The sequence below is a fragment of the Heterodontus francisci genome, chromosome 11 (genome assembly GCF_036365525.1).
Source record: "Heterodontus francisci isolate sHetFra1 chromosome 11, sHetFra1.hap1, whole genome shotgun sequence".
Lineage (NCBI taxonomy): Eukaryota > Metazoa > Chordata > Chondrichthyes > Heterodontiformes > Heterodontidae > Heterodontus > Heterodontus francisci.
The window spans coordinates 77698002-77715867 of NC_090381.1; the positions used below are offsets into that span (position 1 = coordinate 77698002).

General features: G+C 43.3%; 1 protein-coding gene across 2 annotated transcripts in view; it reads right to left on the reverse strand.

The window, feature by feature from the left end:
* Window positions 1-17866, reverse strand: part of dis3l2 (DIS3 like 3'-5' exoribonuclease 2) — a 410232-nt gene that overhangs the window by 180756 nt on the left and 211610 nt on the right. For both annotated transcript variants that reach the window (XR_010975985.1, XM_068042291.1), the window contains exon 12: window positions 5300-5407. Coding sequence is in view for 1 of the 2 variants with exons in the window: in XM_068042291.1 (XP_067898392.1) it covers window positions 5300-5407 (108 nt within the window). In the remaining variant the exon portion in view is untranslated. The remainder of the gene's footprint in view (window positions 1-5299; window positions 5408-17866) is intronic.

Below are 17866 nucleotides of genomic sequence, written 5' to 3' on the forward strand. Positions count from 1 at the left end.
TGAGATAATTAACCTTCAACAAACACAACCATCATCCTTTGTGCGAGATATGACTCCAGCCTGTATAGAGTTTTCCCCGATTCCCACTAACTTCAATTATACTTGGGCTCCTCGATGCCACTATCAGTCAAATGTTGCCTTGATGTCAAGGGCAGTCACTCTCATATCAGATCTGAAATTCAACTCTTATGTCAATGTTTGGACCAAAGCTGTAATGAAGTTGGAGACGAGTTGTCCTTACAGAACCCAAAATGAACATCAGTCAGCAAGTTATTGGTGAATAAATCTCACTTGATAGCATTGTCCACAATTCCTTCTATCACGCTGCTGATGATTGAGAATGGAATGATGCAATGGTAATTGGTACATTTGATTTGTCCTACTTTCTGTAGACTGGACAAGTTTGGGCAATTCTGCATTTTATCCAGTAGATGCCAGTGTTGTAGCAGTATTCCAACAGCTTGGTTAGGGATGCAGCAAAGCGGTTCTGAAGCACATGACTTCAACACTACAGCCAGGTTGTTACTGGGGCCCAAATCCTTTGCTGTATCCCATCACTCAGATGATTCTTGATATCACCTGAACTGAATCAAATTGATTGAAGACTGGCATCCGTGATGCGAGGGACGTCAGGAGGAAGCAGAGATGGATCATACATATGGCACTTCTGGCTTTCGATATTTGGAATTCTCTACCACTTTTGTATTGATGTGCTAGACTACGCCATCGAGGGCGGGGATGTTCACGGAGCCTCCATTCACGACTGGGTGTGGCAGGACTTCAGAGTTTTGATCTGATCTGTTGGTTGTGGGATCACTTTGCTCCATCGATAGCACCCTGCTTCCAGGTTTTAGCACTCATGGAGCTTCACCAGGTTAACACCTCATTTTTAGGTATGCCTGGTGTACTCTTGGCATGCTCTCCTACACTCCTCATTGACCTAGAGTTGGTCCCCTAACTTGATAGTAATGATAGAGTGAGGGACATGCCAGATCATGAGGTTACAGATTGTAGAAGAATACAATTCTGCTGCTGCTGATGGCCCACAGGGCTGCATGGATGCACAGTTCTGAGCTGCTAGATCTGTCTGAATCTATCTCCACGGTGAAAGTACAGACATGGAAGGTATCCTCAGTGAGAAGACGGGAATTCATCTCCACAAGGACTGTGCGGTGGTCACTCCTACCAATTTATGCACAGATGCATCTGCGACAGGTAGATTGGCGAGGACGAGGTCAAGTAGGTTTTTCCCGTGATGATTCTCTCACCACCTGCCGCAGGCCCAGTCTATCAGCTAGTTCCTTCAGGATTCAGCCAGTTTAGTCAGTGGTGTTGGACATTGAAGTCCCTGACGTAGAGGACATTCTGTGCCCTTGCCACCCTCCATGTTCAACATGCAGGAATACTGATTCATCAGCTGAGGGAGAGCATTAAGTGGTAATCAGCATGAGGTTTCCTTCCCCATGTTTGACCTCATGCCATGAAACTTTATGGGGTCTGGAGTTAATGTTGAGGACTCCCAGGGCCACTCCCTACTGACTATATACTGCTGTGCCGCCACCTCTAGTGGGACAGGACATACCCAGGGATGGTGACTGGGGAGACTGAAACATTGGCTGAAAGTCATATTCATTGAATTAGACCTATGCCAGGCTGTTGCTTGAAAAGTCTGTGGGACAGCTCTCCCAGTTTTGACACAAGTCCCAGATGTTAGTGAGAATTACTTTGCGGGGTCACCAAGGCATGGTTTGTCTCGGTCAATGCTCGGTGGTTTGTCCATTTTCTTTCTTTAGACTTCTTTGTAGTGGTTTGATTCAATTGAGTGGCTTGCTAGGCTGGTTCAGAGGGTAGTTAAGTGTCAACCACATTGCTGTGGCTCTGGAGCCACATATAGGCCAGATTGCATAAAGACAGCAGATTTCCTTCCCTAAAGGATATGAGTAAACCAAATAGGTTTTTATGACAATCCAGTGGTATTACAGTCACATGGCTGAAACCAGCATTATGATAACAGATTTATTTAACTAATTGAATTTAAATTCCCCAGCTCCCATGGTGAGATTTGCACTCATGTCTCTGGATCATTAGTCCAGCTCTCTGGATTACTGGTCCAGTAACATTACCACTCAGCTACCATACCCAGTAGACTGGGTAGACTTGGCCTATATTCTCGAGAGTTTAGATGAATGAGAGGTGATCTCGTTCAAACATTTAGATTTTTTAAGGGGCTTGACGGACTGTTGCTGAGACAATGTTTCCCTGGCTGAGGATTCCACAACAAGGGGTAACACAGTCTCAGAATAAGGGATTTAGGACTAAGATGAGGAGAAATTTCTTCACTCAAAGAGTTGTGAATCTTTGGAATTCTCTACCACAAAGAGTTGTGGGCGTTCGGTGCAGCTGATGTCGAAAATCAATGATCTTATTGAACAGCGGAGTCTTGAGGAACCAAATGGCCTAGTCCTGTTCCTATTTCTTACATTCTTATAGAGAAAGAAAAATACCAGTGGTACAAGGGAAACTAAAAATAAATCAAGGGGTGGAATTTATTGGATTTATTATGTTAAAAATTGGTAATGGCAAAAACAATGTTAATGGAACTGAAGAAAGATAAATGTCCATGACCTGATGGTTTCCACTCTAAGGTATTAAAAGAGGAAGAATAGGAAATTGCAAATGCATTCTTAATAATCTTCCAAATCTCTCTCAATTTGGGAATTGTGCCGTAGGATTGGAAAATTGCTAATGTCTCTTTATTATTTAGGAAGGGTGGAAGAGTGTAACCAGCTAACTGCAAACTTATCATTGCAATGTCATTGTGTGGAAGTTACCAGAATCTGTCAGTCATTGTGGACATAGTGACTGAGCACTTTTTTTGGACAAATTTGAACTGATCAGAAAGTCAGCATGGATTTGTGAAGGATAAGTCATGACTGAATAAGGTAGTTGAATTATTTGAGGAGGTCACTAACATGGTGGATAAGGGAGCATCTATGGATGTTATCTGTATGATCTTCCAGAAGGCATCTGACAAGGTCCCACACGAGAGATTATAAACAAAAATGAAAACGCACAGAATTGGAGGCGACTTTGCAACATAGGTTGGAAATTGGTTAGGAGGTAGGAAATAGAATAGGGATAAAGGGTATGTACACTCATTGACAGGATGTGACAAGTGATATTCCCCAAGGAGTTATCTTGGGCGCTTAGCTTTTCACCATATTTATCAATGACTTGGTTGAAGGAATTGAGAGTTTTTATCTAAGTTTGCAGATTAGATTAAGTTGAGAGGTGCTGTAAGTAGTACAGATGGGAGCAGGAACAAAGCAATATAGATAGATTAAGTGAGTGGGAAGAACTGTTGCAAATGGAGTTCATTGTGGGGAAGTGAGAAATCATTCATTCTGGATTCAAGAAAGACAAATCAAAATATTTTCCAAACGGTTAGAAAGTAGAAACTGTGGAGCAGCAAACAGATTTGGGTGTCCAGGTAACAAATCGCTAAAAGCTAGTTAGCAGGTACAAAAAGAAAGCAAAAAAAAACTTCAGTTGTATAGAGCCATGCTCATATCCCATTTGATATACAATGTCCAGGTCTGGCCACTGCACTTCAAGAAGAATGGAGGTGCAGTACAAATTCACCAGAATGACTCGGCCTTGTTAGGTTAAATAACGAGAATGGGTTGCATGTATTCCCTTGACTAGAGAAGAGGGGTGATCTAATCAAGTTGTTTAAAATAATAAAAGCTATCAATAGAGTACATGAAGAGAATCTATTACTTCTGATGGAAGCATCCAGAACAAGGGAGCATAAACTTAGAACCCAAACCATTCAAGAGTGAAATCAGGAAGCATTTCTTCACAAAAATAGAAGAAATCTGGAACTCTTACACCTTCCCCACTGACACCCACCCTCCCCCTGACCCCCGCCACCCCCAAAAAGGCTGTGGATGCTGTGTCAATTGATGCTTTCAAGACTGAAATAAATTTTTGTTTGGTGAGAGTACCAAGGGATATGGGTCAAAAGTGGGTAAGTGGGATGGAGGTCCCGATCAGGCATGATTTAATTGAATGGTGGAACATGCGCGAGGGGCTGAATGTTTTGAATGTTCCTGTGTTCCTGTCCTTGTTAACAAACTCAAAGATCAGCGAATCATTGAAGCTTTCTTTGCCATGCTTTTAAATGACTCATTGGCGTCAGAATTACACGTCACAAATACTCTTGTTGATAAATTGCTTTTCTCAGTGGCTCTCTATAAAACATTTGGAAAATGCTGCAATTTCAATGTACAAAAATAGCCCACCAATTATTTTTTGTAATGATTTTTGTGAATAAAAAAGCTAAATTCAACAATCTTAGTTTTTGAGGCAATGTTTTCAAGATCCAAGGTCAACTGCAAGAGAATTTTGCAAATACCACTCTGATCAATGCAGCATTTTTAATTGATCCCTTCTTCAAAAATGAAGATGACAAAATGACAGCTGTGACACTTTAGTTGGGAAAATGACCAGATTTGGAAATACACAATTGAACCACATTATCTATGGATACATTTCTGCAATTTTGATCAGGTTACTGCTACATTTCAATGACAACAGCAATGAGGTAATAAAGGCCTGCAAATACAGAAAGCAAGATGTTTCAAGAGCTTTAATTGAAGGTGACCATGCTGGATTCCAAGTAACATTTGAGTGACATCTTTAAGCACAATTGCAAAGTTTTGCATGACTAGATCAACTACATAAGATGTGTTGCCTTCTTTAGCAAATGTACAACCTGATGTGAAAGAAAGTGCAGTCACATTTATAAGTTTCCTTATATTTAATATAGTCCAGATTCCAGAATTATTGCTTTACAGTCAGATCACCTGCAATGTTACCCAAAATAAAGCAAACATGGCGATAATCTCTATATGTATTAAGGAGTGTCAGAAAAAATCTAGTGTTAAGTGAGATTTGCTTATCTTGCGTTTCAAGAAAGCATGTCTAAAGCAGAAAAATTTAGTACTGAAAAGAGTCAAAAGAAAATATCAGTACACAAACAGCTCTGTTCTATGGACAAACAATTGCCGCAAATGGGAAGCTGCATGTTTTTGTACTGCTGCTCGAATTATCACCCGTAACAAGCTGCAATAATTATTAATAGAAAATTAAGTTTTGAACGAAGAAAAGTATCTCCCCATGCTTGCAAACTGTGGGAGCCCTCCCTCAAAGTACTGTTAAACCCAAGGCACTGTCCCAACACTGTCAGACTCAAAGCCCCCTTTGGAATGTTTTTAACAATTGTTCAAAGCTGTACCTTTCCTTGAGGAGTTAATTTCCAAATGACAGAAAAGGCTAGCCTGTCCTGCATTGGATTCAAGCTGCAGAGTTCTTCACAGAGAAGCCTTGGAAGCATAGGGATAACCTGCAATAAAACAGAACCAACACAAGCGGTGAAGACAATTTTAAAATAACTAAGGGTCTTACCTAAGATGTAACCTCACATTCATTTCTGTCAAAGGTATGACAATACTTAATAGCACAACATTATTTGCAGGTAATAGTTGATCTCTCTCACCACTGCTCAGGGAAAGAGTTAAACAAATTGTATATCAATTCCTAAAACTGTTTCATTGGTTATCACGCGTTCTGTCTTTGCCACTTTTTCTTTCTTGTTGCAGGGCTCTTATACTTTCACTCATTGTCATCTCTAAATCTGTTTATCTCTTGACTCTATCTTTTTCTCCATTTTTTCTGGAAAACGATTGCTACCATTTAAATAAATTTATATGATCTTGCAATAATCCAGTTGGAGTCCCAATGTTAAAGGTAGTAAACATTATTGCGACGGTTTCTTAAAAATATGCACACATATCAAAAATGCTATTTTATATGATCTCATTACAAGAGTTTTCCTACCAGTTATGCTGTGTTTGCTACAGTAGGGATGCTTGTATTTGCTTTTTGCTTTTCTTTGGGAAAGAGTGTCCGAGGTCATGAGCTAAAGGTCCATATTTGCATCTGTTACCAACTGAGATAAACTGAAAACCATTTCCATTTCCTGTATTCATTACCTCTCAGGGGTACTACAGATTCTCTTGTGGCTAACCACCTATAAATTCTCATTCACCTCATTTTGTGTCAAAATATTAAAACTGTTTCACAGCCACCAATTACAAGCACTGTCCCATTTAGCAAACTCTGTCTCAAATTCTTACTCTATTGAATATAGCACATGCATGATGTGGTATACTGTGGTGATGTCACAATGGAAGAGGGACAGTGGATAGTGAATGGGGTAGTTCCTGCCAAACTATATACAATAGAACTTCCAAAGATCTCGAAACATCAGGGAAAAGGGATCTTTCTTGATGGAAACATGATGATTGCTGTGGTTTAATTACATTTTATATATCTTTGAGGTAGCATCTGCTGTATACCTCCCACAGGAAAATTAGTAAAATTAGTAAAGGCCTGTGTCGGGTTCGGGTCAGGTTGCACTTCCAGGTCCGGCATTCGGACACGCTCGATCACAGGTAAGTGTTAATTAAATTTTTGGACTAGAAAGATAGTTTTGTTACAGTTATTTTAAGCTTGTGCAGATCAGCAAGAAAGTGAAAAGCGGAAGGTAGGTTAACTGATGGTCGGGTCAGGCGAGGGAAAAAATGGAAGGACTCGGGCCGGGTTGGGCTCGGGTCAGATGTGGTTCTGTCGGGCTCAGGTCGTTTGTTTTTTTGCAGACCCGAGCAGGCCTTTAAATACTAGTCCTGACTCAGGGCTCAAATCAAGTTCACAAGTTAAACAAGTCAATACCCTAAAAAGTGTCACCAAGGACACAATTTTTAAAAAAAAGGGCAGGTTGTCAATTAATTGCACGAAAAGGATAATACTTTGTATTGATGTTTCATACAAAAACGTTCAATAGCATTGGCAGTCAAATTTCAGCAATTCTAAAAAAAAGTCTCATTTATGACAGACAGAAGAATCAAACTCCAAACTATTCCAAGAATGTAAATTCAAAAAAACAAGTCATTTGAATCTAAATTAATATATTTTGGTTCATTCTTTATAAGCTTTATCAGTGAGTGTTTTCATACACACATTTACAATAAATTCCACCAAAAAGCATTTGTGTTACTGCTATAAATACAATTCTCTGTAGTAATCACTTGCTAATTCATTGAACTGTTAACTGGAAAAGGTAATTTAAATAACCTATTTATCCACTGGAAAACTTATTCAGATGTTCCACTAATTAAAACTTCAGCCTTTTCCAATAAATATTTAAGGCATGAAACAATTTCACAGTGAAACATGCTCAATGATCTGCTCCTCATATAGTTACAAAGCCCATCTGCTCTAGGTTCCAATTGCTGCTCCGTTGAAAATACATGTCAACAGTGAAATTGCAGCTCTTCATTGCAATTTTGTGAAAGTTGAAATCAAAGCAGAAATTAATTTGTTCTATTTGAAAAGAAATTTTCCAAATCAGGAGCCAACTCACTTAAACCAAGGCATGAATTCAACCCATAAATTTGGTTTAGACTTGGAAATGAATCAGAACAGATAAGAGGAGTAAATGTAGGGGAACACATTGGCAATAACAATTACAACATAATAAGGTCTAAAATAAAGATCAAAAAGGGCATAAGAAAGACACAAATCATAATAATAAATTGAGGGAAAAAGTTGATTTTAGGGGATATGAATAGAATTAGGGAAAATAAATAGGAAACATTTACTGAACAAGAAGTAGAACAGAAGTGAGAGACATTTAAAATTATCAGAATCCAGCAGAAATATATCTCAATATCTCATTGAATAGCAAGAACAAATGAGCCAGTAATGACATGTCCCAGATGAATAATGAGGAAAGGGCAAAATTCAAACTAAAGAAAATATGCAGACGTACACACACATATATATCTATACAGACATAAATATATCTATACACACACACAAACATAAATACACACACATATACACATCCACACTGTATATATACATATACACACACACTACATGCATACACACACTATATATTCTTTTGGGCCTCCTTATCTCGAGAGACAATGGATACGCGCCTGGAGGTGGTCAGTGGTTTGTGAAGCAGCGCCTGGAGTGGCTATAAAGGCCAATTCTGGAGTGACAGGCTCTTCCACAGGTGCTGCAGAGAAATTTGTTTGTCTGGGCTCTCCCCTTGCGCCTCTCTCTTTTTTCCTGCCAACTACTAAGTCTCTTCGACTCGCCACAATTTAGCCCTGTCTTTATGGCTGCCCGCCAGCTCTGGCGAATGCTGGCAACTGACTCCCACGACTTGTGATCAATGTCACACGATTTCATGTCGCGTTTGCAGACGTCTTTATAGTGGAGACATGGACGGCCGGTGGGTCTGATACCAGTGGCGAGCTCGCTGTACAATGTGTCTTTGGGGATCCTGCCATCTTCCATGCGGCTCACATGGCCAAGCCATCTCAAGCGCCGCTGACTCAGTAGTGTGTATAAGCTGGGGGTGTTGGCCGCTTCAAGGACTTCTGTGTTGGAGATATAGTCCTGCCACCTGATGCCAAGTATTCTCCGAAGGCAGCAAAGATGGAAGGAATTGAGACGTCACTCTTGGCTGGCATACGTTGTCCAGGCCTCGCTGCCGTAGAGCAAGGTACTGAGGACACAGGCCTGATACACTCGGACTTTTGTGTTCCGTGTCAGTGCGCCATTTTCCCACACTCTCTTGGCCAGTCTGGACATAGCAGTGGAAGCCTTACCCATGCGCTTGTTGATTTCTGCATCTAGAGACAGGTTACTGGTGATAGTTGAGCCTAGGTAGGTGAACTCTTGAACCACTTCCAGAGCGTGGTCGCCAATATTGATGGATGGAGCATTTCTGACGTCCTGCCCCGTGATGTTCCGTTTTCTTGAGGCTGATGGTTAGGCCAAATTCATTGCAGGCAGCCACAAACCTGTCGATGAGACTCTGCAGGCACTCTTCAGTGTGAGATGTTAAAGCAGCATCGTCAGCAAAGAGGAGTTCTCTGATGAGGACTTTCCGTACTTTGGACTTCGCTCTTAGACGGGCAAGGTTGAACAACCTGCCCCCTGATCTTGTGTGGAGGAAAATTCCTTCTTCAGAGGATTTGAACACATGTATATATATATATATATATATATACACACACATGTATACACACACTATAAAATATATGGTGTGTATATATCTATCTATATATTTAGATAGATAGATAGATAGATAGATAGATAGATAGATAGATAGATAGATACACACTATATATACACATACGCACACTATTTTTTTATTCATTTGTGGGGATGTGGGCGTCGCAGGCTAGACTAGCATTGACTGGTCATCCCTAATTGCCTTTGAGGTGGTGATGGTGAGCTGCCTTCTTGAACTGCTGCAGTCCATGTGGGGTAGGTACACCAACAGTGCTGTTAGGAAGAGAGTTCCAAGACTTTTACGCAGTGACAGTGAAGGAACTGCAATTTAGTTCCAAGTCAGGATGGTGTGTGGCTTGGAGGTGAACATTGCAGCTGGTGGTATTCCCATGCATTTGCTGCCCTTGTCCTTCTTGGTGGTAGAGGGCGCGAGTATGGAAGGTGCTGTCTAAGGGGGAATTGGTGCATTGCTGCAGTGCATCTTGTAGATGGTACACACTGCTGCCACTTGCGTCAGTAGTGGACAGAGTGAATGCTTGTCGATGGGGTGCCTATCAAGTGGGCTGCTTTGACCTGGATGGTGTCAAGCTTCTTGAGTGTTGTGTATTCCATCACACTCCTGACTTGTACTTTGTAGATGGTGGACAGGCTTTGGGAAGTCAGGAGGTGAGTTACTTGCTGCAGGATTCCTAGCCTCTGACTTGCTCTTGTAGCCACGATATTTATATGGCTACTCTAGTTCAGTTTCGGGTCAATGGAAACCCCTGGGATGTTGACTGTGGGGGCTTCAGCGATGGTAATGCCATTGAATGTCAAGGGGAGCTGATTAGATTCGCTCTTGTTGGAGATGGTCATTGCCTTGTGTGGTGCGAATGTTACTTGCCACTTATCAACCCAAGCCTGGATATTGTCCAGTCTTGCAGCATTTCTACATAGACTGCTTCAGCATCTGAGGAGTTGCGGATGGTGCTGGGCATTGTGCAATTATCAGTAAACATCCTCATTTCTGACCTTATAATTGAAGGAAGGTCATTGATGAAGCAGCTGAAGATGGTTGGGCCTTTGACACTACCCTGAGGCAGTGATGTCCTGGAGCTGAGATGACTGACCTCCAATAACCACAACCATCTTCCTTTGCGCTAGGTATAACTCCAACCAGTGGAGAGTTTTCCCCCTAATTCCCATTGACTTCAGCTTTGCTGGGGCTCCTTGATGCCATACTCGGTCAAATGCTGCCTTGATGCCAAGGGCATTCACTCTCACCTCACCTTGTCTTCAGCTCTTTTGTCCATGTTTGAACCAAGGCTGTAATAAGTTCAGGAGCTGAGTGGCTCTGGCGGAACCCAAACTGAGCGTCACTGAGGTTATTGCTGTGCCCGTGCCACTTGGTAGCACTGTCGATGACACCTTCCATCGCTTTACTGATGATTGAGAGTTGACAGATGGGGTGGTAATTGGCTGGGTTGGATTTGTCCTGCTTTTTGTGGACAGGACATACCCGGGTAATTTTCAACACTGCTAGGTAGTTGCCAGTGTGGTAGCAGTACTGGAACAGCTTGGCTAAGGGCGCAGCAAGTTCTGTAACACAGGTCTTCAGTACTATTGCTGGAACATTTTCAGGGCCCATAGCCTTTGCAGTATCCAGTGCCTTCAGTCGTTTCCTGATATCACGTGGAGTGAATTGAATCTGCGATGCTGGGGGTTTCAGGAGGAGGCCGAGATGGATCATCAACTCGGCACTTCTGGCTGATGATTGTTGCATATGCTTCAGCCTTATCTTTTGCACTGATGTGCTGGGCTCCCCCATCATTGAGGATGGGGATATTTGTGGAGCAACCTCCTTCAGTTGTTCAATTGTCCACTACCATTCATGTCTGGATGAGGCAGGATTGCAGAGCTTAGATCTGATCCGTTGCTTATGGGATCACTTAGCTCTGTCTATCGCATGCTGCTTACGCAGTTTGGCACGCAAGTAGTACTGGGTTGTAGCTTCACCAGGTTGACACCTCATTTTGAGGTTTGCCTGGTGCTGCGCCTGGCATGCCCTCCTGCACTCTTCTTTGAACCAGGTTTGGTCTCCCGACTTGATGGTAACGGTAGAGTGGGGGATATGCTGGGCCATGAGGTTACAGATTGTATTTGAGTACAATTTTGCTGCTGCTGAAGGCCCAAAGCGCCCCATGGATGCCCAGTTTTGCAATGCTAGATCTGTGTCTGAGGCAATTGCACATGTAGAGAGGGTGGTGACACTTCTCTGTGCCCTGTTCAAATATGATCTGCAGCCCATGGGCTTCGGTGAATATCCTATGCCTGCTGTCCTCATAGTGGCAGTAGTTCTTAACCTCGATGCCTATGCAGCTTTTCAGGGGCCCCAGAGACCTTTGTGGGATCACAGAGTCAGCAGTGCACCGCTGCATCAGGGAGGTCACCCTGCACAGGAGGGCCGCTTCAGGACGGACTCTCACAGCCAGCCCAGAGGGCCATCGGTTTCGGCACCATTGCCCGAGAACCATAGGTTTTAGGGTTCATAGACTGCACTCATGTGGCCATCAGGCCTCCCGCCAGGCTACCACATGCAGACGTTACCATTAAAGGAATCCTCTCAATCTAGGTGCAGCTGGTATGTGATCACCGGAGATGCTTCGTGCAAATCTGTGCCCGCTTCTCAGGCAGTTGCCATGACATCTGGGCCCTGCACCAGTCCCAGCTGCCACCGCTGTTCACTGAACTGGCTCACATGGAGGGGTGGCTTCTTGGAGACAAGGGTTATCCCTTACTGACATGGCTCCTGACACCAGTGAGAGACCCCACCACTGCTGCAGAGGAGTGATACAATGCCAGCCACTGAGCTGGCAATCAGCATACTGAAAGAGCGCTTTCAATGCCTGGATGGATCGGGTGATGCCCAGTACTATGGGCCGAAAAGGTCAGCTCCTTTCTTTGCTGCTCTCTCTGCTCTGCACCCAATAGGGGGCAGGCCTGGCATGATGAGGAGAGACATCAACAGGATTCCTTCTCGGACGCTGAGGACCTACAACAAAAAAGGCACATGGGAGGGCAGATGGCACCCAGGCTCTGCATGCAGGGCTAGCAGTGAGCTAGGGATGTATGGAAGTGGCCAATCAGACAAAGGCTGTCTGCTCCATTGGAACCGACATGAGCTCTGCAAGCCACACATCACCCTTGCTCACCTGCTGTGCACCAGTCCACATCTGCAGCATCCCTGTGTAAACCAACAGAGGCAGCAGCTGACTGAGCCAATGTCCATGTCACTGCATCTGCGGAAACGCTCATGAGTAATGGTGGCATGGCAATGATGCTATTGCATAAGCTGGCTCTCCTGAAAGGCCAACGGTGCAAAGGGGTGTGACATTGGTGCTACATGCTGGCAAACATCATTCACGCAGAGAAAAGAACACACATGGTGAGGAATATTTAGTGAAAGACGTATTTACATTGCTGTGACACCCATGCATTCCCATTTGTGTCAGTGTGCTCTCTGTAAATGCTTGCGAGTGCCCCTTCTCGTGCAACCTCTATGCTAGCAGCCTGACTGGAGGAAGGCTGCTGATCTGATTGCGCTTTGGCTGTGAATGACTTTGGCGCTTGTACCCTGTGTGCAGGAGGCCTAGAGGGCCACGGCTGCTTTGGGGAGTGCTCGTTCATCCCGTTCTGGCATTGGACCCTTTGATGCCGGATGGCCCCATGACTACTCACCTCCTCTGCCATCCCCAGCCAGGCTGCCTTGTTCAGGTGGGAGGGCCTCTTCTTACCATCGCTGATGAACAGGACCTCCCACCTTGCCCGCACAGCCGAGAAGAGTGACCAAGGAGGCTTCGCTGAACTGTGGGGCCACCCTAAAGTACCTCTCTGCCATCCTCGGCTTTTGGCGTGGTCCTTTAAATATAAAGATAACTCCACCGTGTAACTGCTCTAACTTCTGGCTGCAAGGCTTGTCTTGCACATGTTTGAAAACCAGTGCAGGATTAGTGAGGAAATCTGTGCTGTTGCCTTGGTTTCTCAACTATTACACATCGACGCATGTTCACGAACACTTTGCTTCTGCAGCAGCTGATCATAGTTATTGGTGTAATATTTCTAGTTGGCAATGCAGTTAGAATATGAACATATTTTCCTGTTTTTTAACAAAGATCATCTAATCGCAGTCACATGTCTTTTCACATCACAGTTAGCGCAGAAACGAATAGAGATTCCAAATGTATATTAGTCTGCGGCTTATCACAGTCAGATGATTAGAAGCCCAAAGTATGTAGATATTCTTCAATTATGGTTTTATTTCAGTTGTATATTTGCCTTTTCTGGTACATTTAAGTCTCACATCCTGGAATGTACAAAATTAAGATTATTCACCCATATGCATGCCTACAAGAAGCAATGTAACACTTGAGTGGAAGAAGAGGATCACAACTTCACAGGATACTGGGACACAGCAGGGTAAGTATGCGGCAGCAAAGCAGAAAGTGCTGGGGAAACTCAGGAGGTCAGGCAGCATCTGTGGAGAGAGAAGCAAGGTTAACTTTCCACAGATGCTGCCTGACCTGCAGAGTTTCTCCAGCACTTTCTGCTTTGCTGCCAGATTGACAGCAGCCCCACTCTTCAACTGTGAGGCAAGTATTTCTTTCACAGCTGTCGGGTGGCAGGTGCTGGGGCGCTTTAAATAGGGACCCAGAACCTGCTAGACAGCTGTCAAAAGGTTTCTCACTGTGCCGATGTCCCGCCACTCCCCACGTAATATGGGGGGCGGCTTGTCGCAGTGATGCTAATGAGCCCCCATGCTCATTTATATTACTATAATTTAATTATTATATAAATATATATACACACACAAATGTAGATCGAGCAAGTCCAGAGACTGAAAGTTTAATGAAAGAGTAGTCAGTAGTCAGATTCGAAAAGGGAAAGTCACACTTAGCCAATCTCATTGAATTATTTGAAGTAACAGAAAGGGTAATGCAGTAACATGATATCTTTGGATATCCAAAAAAACCTTCAATAAGCTACTGCATAATAGACCCATAACAAAGATCATTAGCATGTGGAGTCAGGGGACAAGTAGCTGAATGGATAGCAAAGTGGCTACAAAACAAGCAACAGAGTGGGGTTAAAGGTAGTTCCTCAGTCTGGCAAAAGTAGGAAGTGGCGTTCCACAAGGATTGATGCTAGGACCACTGTTGTTCACTGTTGACAGAAACAATTTGGACTCCTGAATCGAAGGACAATTTCAAAATTTGCAGGGGGGGTGGCGGGGGGTTGCTGCAGTTAATAGATGCGGACTGGGACAAAATACAGAAAATATTAATAAACTTGCAAGATAGGTGTGAAATTGGCAAGTGCAAGGTAATACACTTTGGTAGGAAGAATAAGGAGGCCACATACTCCTTGGTAAATAAGTGACTAAATGTGGCAGCGGAATAGATACACATATCATTAAAAGTTGTGACAGGTTAATAAGGCCATTAAAAAAAGCAAAAAAACACTGGGGTTCATTTCTAGAGTAACTGAACTGAAAGTAGAGAAATTATGTTAAACTTGTATAGAACCTTGATTAGACCACACTTGGATTACTGCGAACAGTTCTGGTCTCTGTATTCTAAAAAGGGTATGGAGGCACTGGAAAAAGTGCAAATGAGATCTACTAAAATGGTACCAGGACTAAGGTCATCAGGAAGGAATGATTAAACTGGGGATGACTGAGAAGTGACCAATAGAGGACTTCAAAATTATGATTGGGTAGACATAGCAAAGCTATTTTCACTTGCGGGCGAGACCAAAACTAGGGGCCATAAATTATAAGATCATAGAATGGCTACAGCACAGAAGGTGGCCATTTGGCCCATTGTGTCTGTGCTAGTTCTCTGCAAGAGCATCTCAGCTATTCCCACTCCCCTGGCCCCTTGCAAGCCCCTTCATAGCCTTGCAAAAATTTTTTCTCCTCAACTGGCCATCCAATTCCCTTTTGAAAACCACAATTTAATCTGCATCCATCACACTCTCAGGCAGTGAATTCCAGGTCCTAACCATTTGCTGCGTAAAAAGACTTTCCTCATGCCGCCGTTGGTTCTCTTGCTATTCAACTTATATCGGTGTTCTCTGGTTCTTAACCCCTACACCAAATGGAACAGTTTATCTCGTATCTACTCTGTCTAGACCCCTCATCATTTTGAATACCTCTATCAAATCTCCTCTTAACCTTCTCTCAGGAGAACAGCTTCGCCAGGCTATTCCTCATCCCTGGAGCCATTCACGTAAACCTCTTCTGCACCCTCTCTAAATGTTTCACATCCTTCCTAAAGTGCCCAGTACTGGACGCAATATTCCAGTTGAGGTGGAATCAGTGTTTTATAAAGTTTTATCATAACTTCCTTGTTTTTGTACTCTAAGTCTTTATTCATAAAGCCCAGGATCCTGTATGCATTTAACCACTTTCTCAACCTGCCCTATCATTTTCAATGATTTGTGCACATATACCCCAGGTCTCTCTGTTCCTACACCCCATTTAGAATTGTATCTTTTATTTTATATTGCCTCTCCTCATTCTTCCAAGCAAAATGTAACACTTTGCACTTCTCTGCATTAAATTTCATTTTCCATTTGTCCGCCCATTCCACCAGCCTATCTATGTTCTCTATCAAAGTTCACAATGCTTCCGAGTTTTGTGTCATCTGCAAATTTTGAAATTGTACCCTGTACACCCAAGTGTCGGTCAATAATACAGATCAAGAAAAGCAGTGGTCCTAGTACCAATCCCTGGGGAAACCCAATGTATACCCTCCTCCAGTCCAATAAACAACTGTTCACCACTACTCCGTTTCCTGTCACTCAGCCAGCTTTTATTCCACAGGCTTCAACTTCACTGGCAAGCCTTTTAGAAGTCCATGTAGGCCATATCAACCTAACCTAAAAGACAAAGGTGCAAGGGGAGACCCAACTGTGTAACAGCCCCGACAAACAAATTTCTCTGCAGCACCTGTGGAAGAGCCTGTCACTCTAGAATTGGCCTTTATAGCCACTCCAGGCGCTGCTTCACAAACCACTGACCACCTCCAGGCGCTTATCCATTGTCTCTCGAGATAAGGAGGCCAAAGAAGAAGAAATAGGTCATATCAACACATTACCCTCATTAACCTGGTCCTCATCAACAAATGCAATTAGGTTAGTTAAACACGATTTGCCTTTAACGAATCCATGCTGGCTCTCCTTAATTAATCACTCTTGTCCAAGTAAAAGTTAATTTTGTCAAAGATTATCACTTTGAAAAGCTTTTCCACCACCAAGGTTAAACAGATTGGCCTGTAGCTGCTGGTTTATCCTTATACCTTTTTTTGAACAAGACTGTGACATTTATAATTCTCCAGTCCTCTGGCACCACCCCTGTATCTAAGCAGGATTGGAAGATTATGGCCAGTACCTGCACAATTTCCTCCCTTCCTTCCATCAGTAGTCCTGGTGACTTATCCACTTTAGGTACTGTCAGCCAATCTAATGCCTCTTTTTTTATCAATGTTTAGCCCATCCAGTGTCTCAAATACCTCCTCTTTCACTGTGACTTGGGCAGCATCTTATTCCTTGGTAAAGACAAATGCAAAGTACTCATTTCGTACCTTAGCTACGCCCTCTTCCTCTGTGCATAGATCCCCTTTTAGGTTACTAATTGCCCCACCCCTCTTTTTACTGCCCTTGTACTACTTATATGCCTATTGAAGACTTTTGGATTCTTTTTTATGTTAGCTGCCAATCTCTTTTCATACTCTCACTTTACCCCTCATATCCTTTCTCACTTCCTCTCTGAACTTTTTATATTAGAGTCAGAGAGAGATACAGCAGCGAAACAGGCCCTTCGGCCTGAGTCCACACCGACCATCAACCACCCATTTATACTAATCCTACATTAATCCCATTTTTCCCGCTCACATCCCCACCTTCCCTCAATTCTCCTACCACCTACCTACACTAGGGGCAATTTTTACAATGGCCAATTTACCTATCAACCCGCAAGTCTTTGGCATGTGGGAGGAAACCGGAGCACCCGGAGGAAACCCACGCGGTCACAGGGAGAAGTTGCAAACTCCACACAGGCAGTACCCAGAACCGAACCTGGGTCGCTGGAGCTGTGAGGCTGTGGTGCTAGCCACTGCGCTGCCCAACCTGGTTTCAACCTGGTTCTCACTTGTATTTTCAGCCTGACATCTGCCATTTGCACTGTTTTTCTGCTTCATCTTACTCTCTATCATCATCTAGGGAGCTCTGGCTTTGTTTGCCCTACCTTTTCTCCTTCTGGCAATGCACCTCGATGGTACTCAAACCATCTTCTTTTTAAAGGTAGCCCATTGTTCCAGTACAGTTTTGCCTGACAATCTTTGATTCCAATTTACCTGGGCCAGATTTCTCACCCCAATGATATTGGCACTCCTCCAATTAAGTAGTTTTTACTCTCGATTGTTACTGGCCTTTTCCATAGCTAACCTAAACCCTATAATACTATGACTAATGTTCCCTCTATGACACTTGATCCACTTGACCCAACTCATGTCCCAGAACCACATCCAGCAATGTCTCCTTTCTCATTGGACCAAAACATACTAATCAAATTCCCCTGAAACCACTTCGAAAACACTTCCCCCCCTCTGTTCTTTAATATATGAACTGGGATAGCAATAGTGTAAAGTTCCCCATTATGGCGACTGTATAG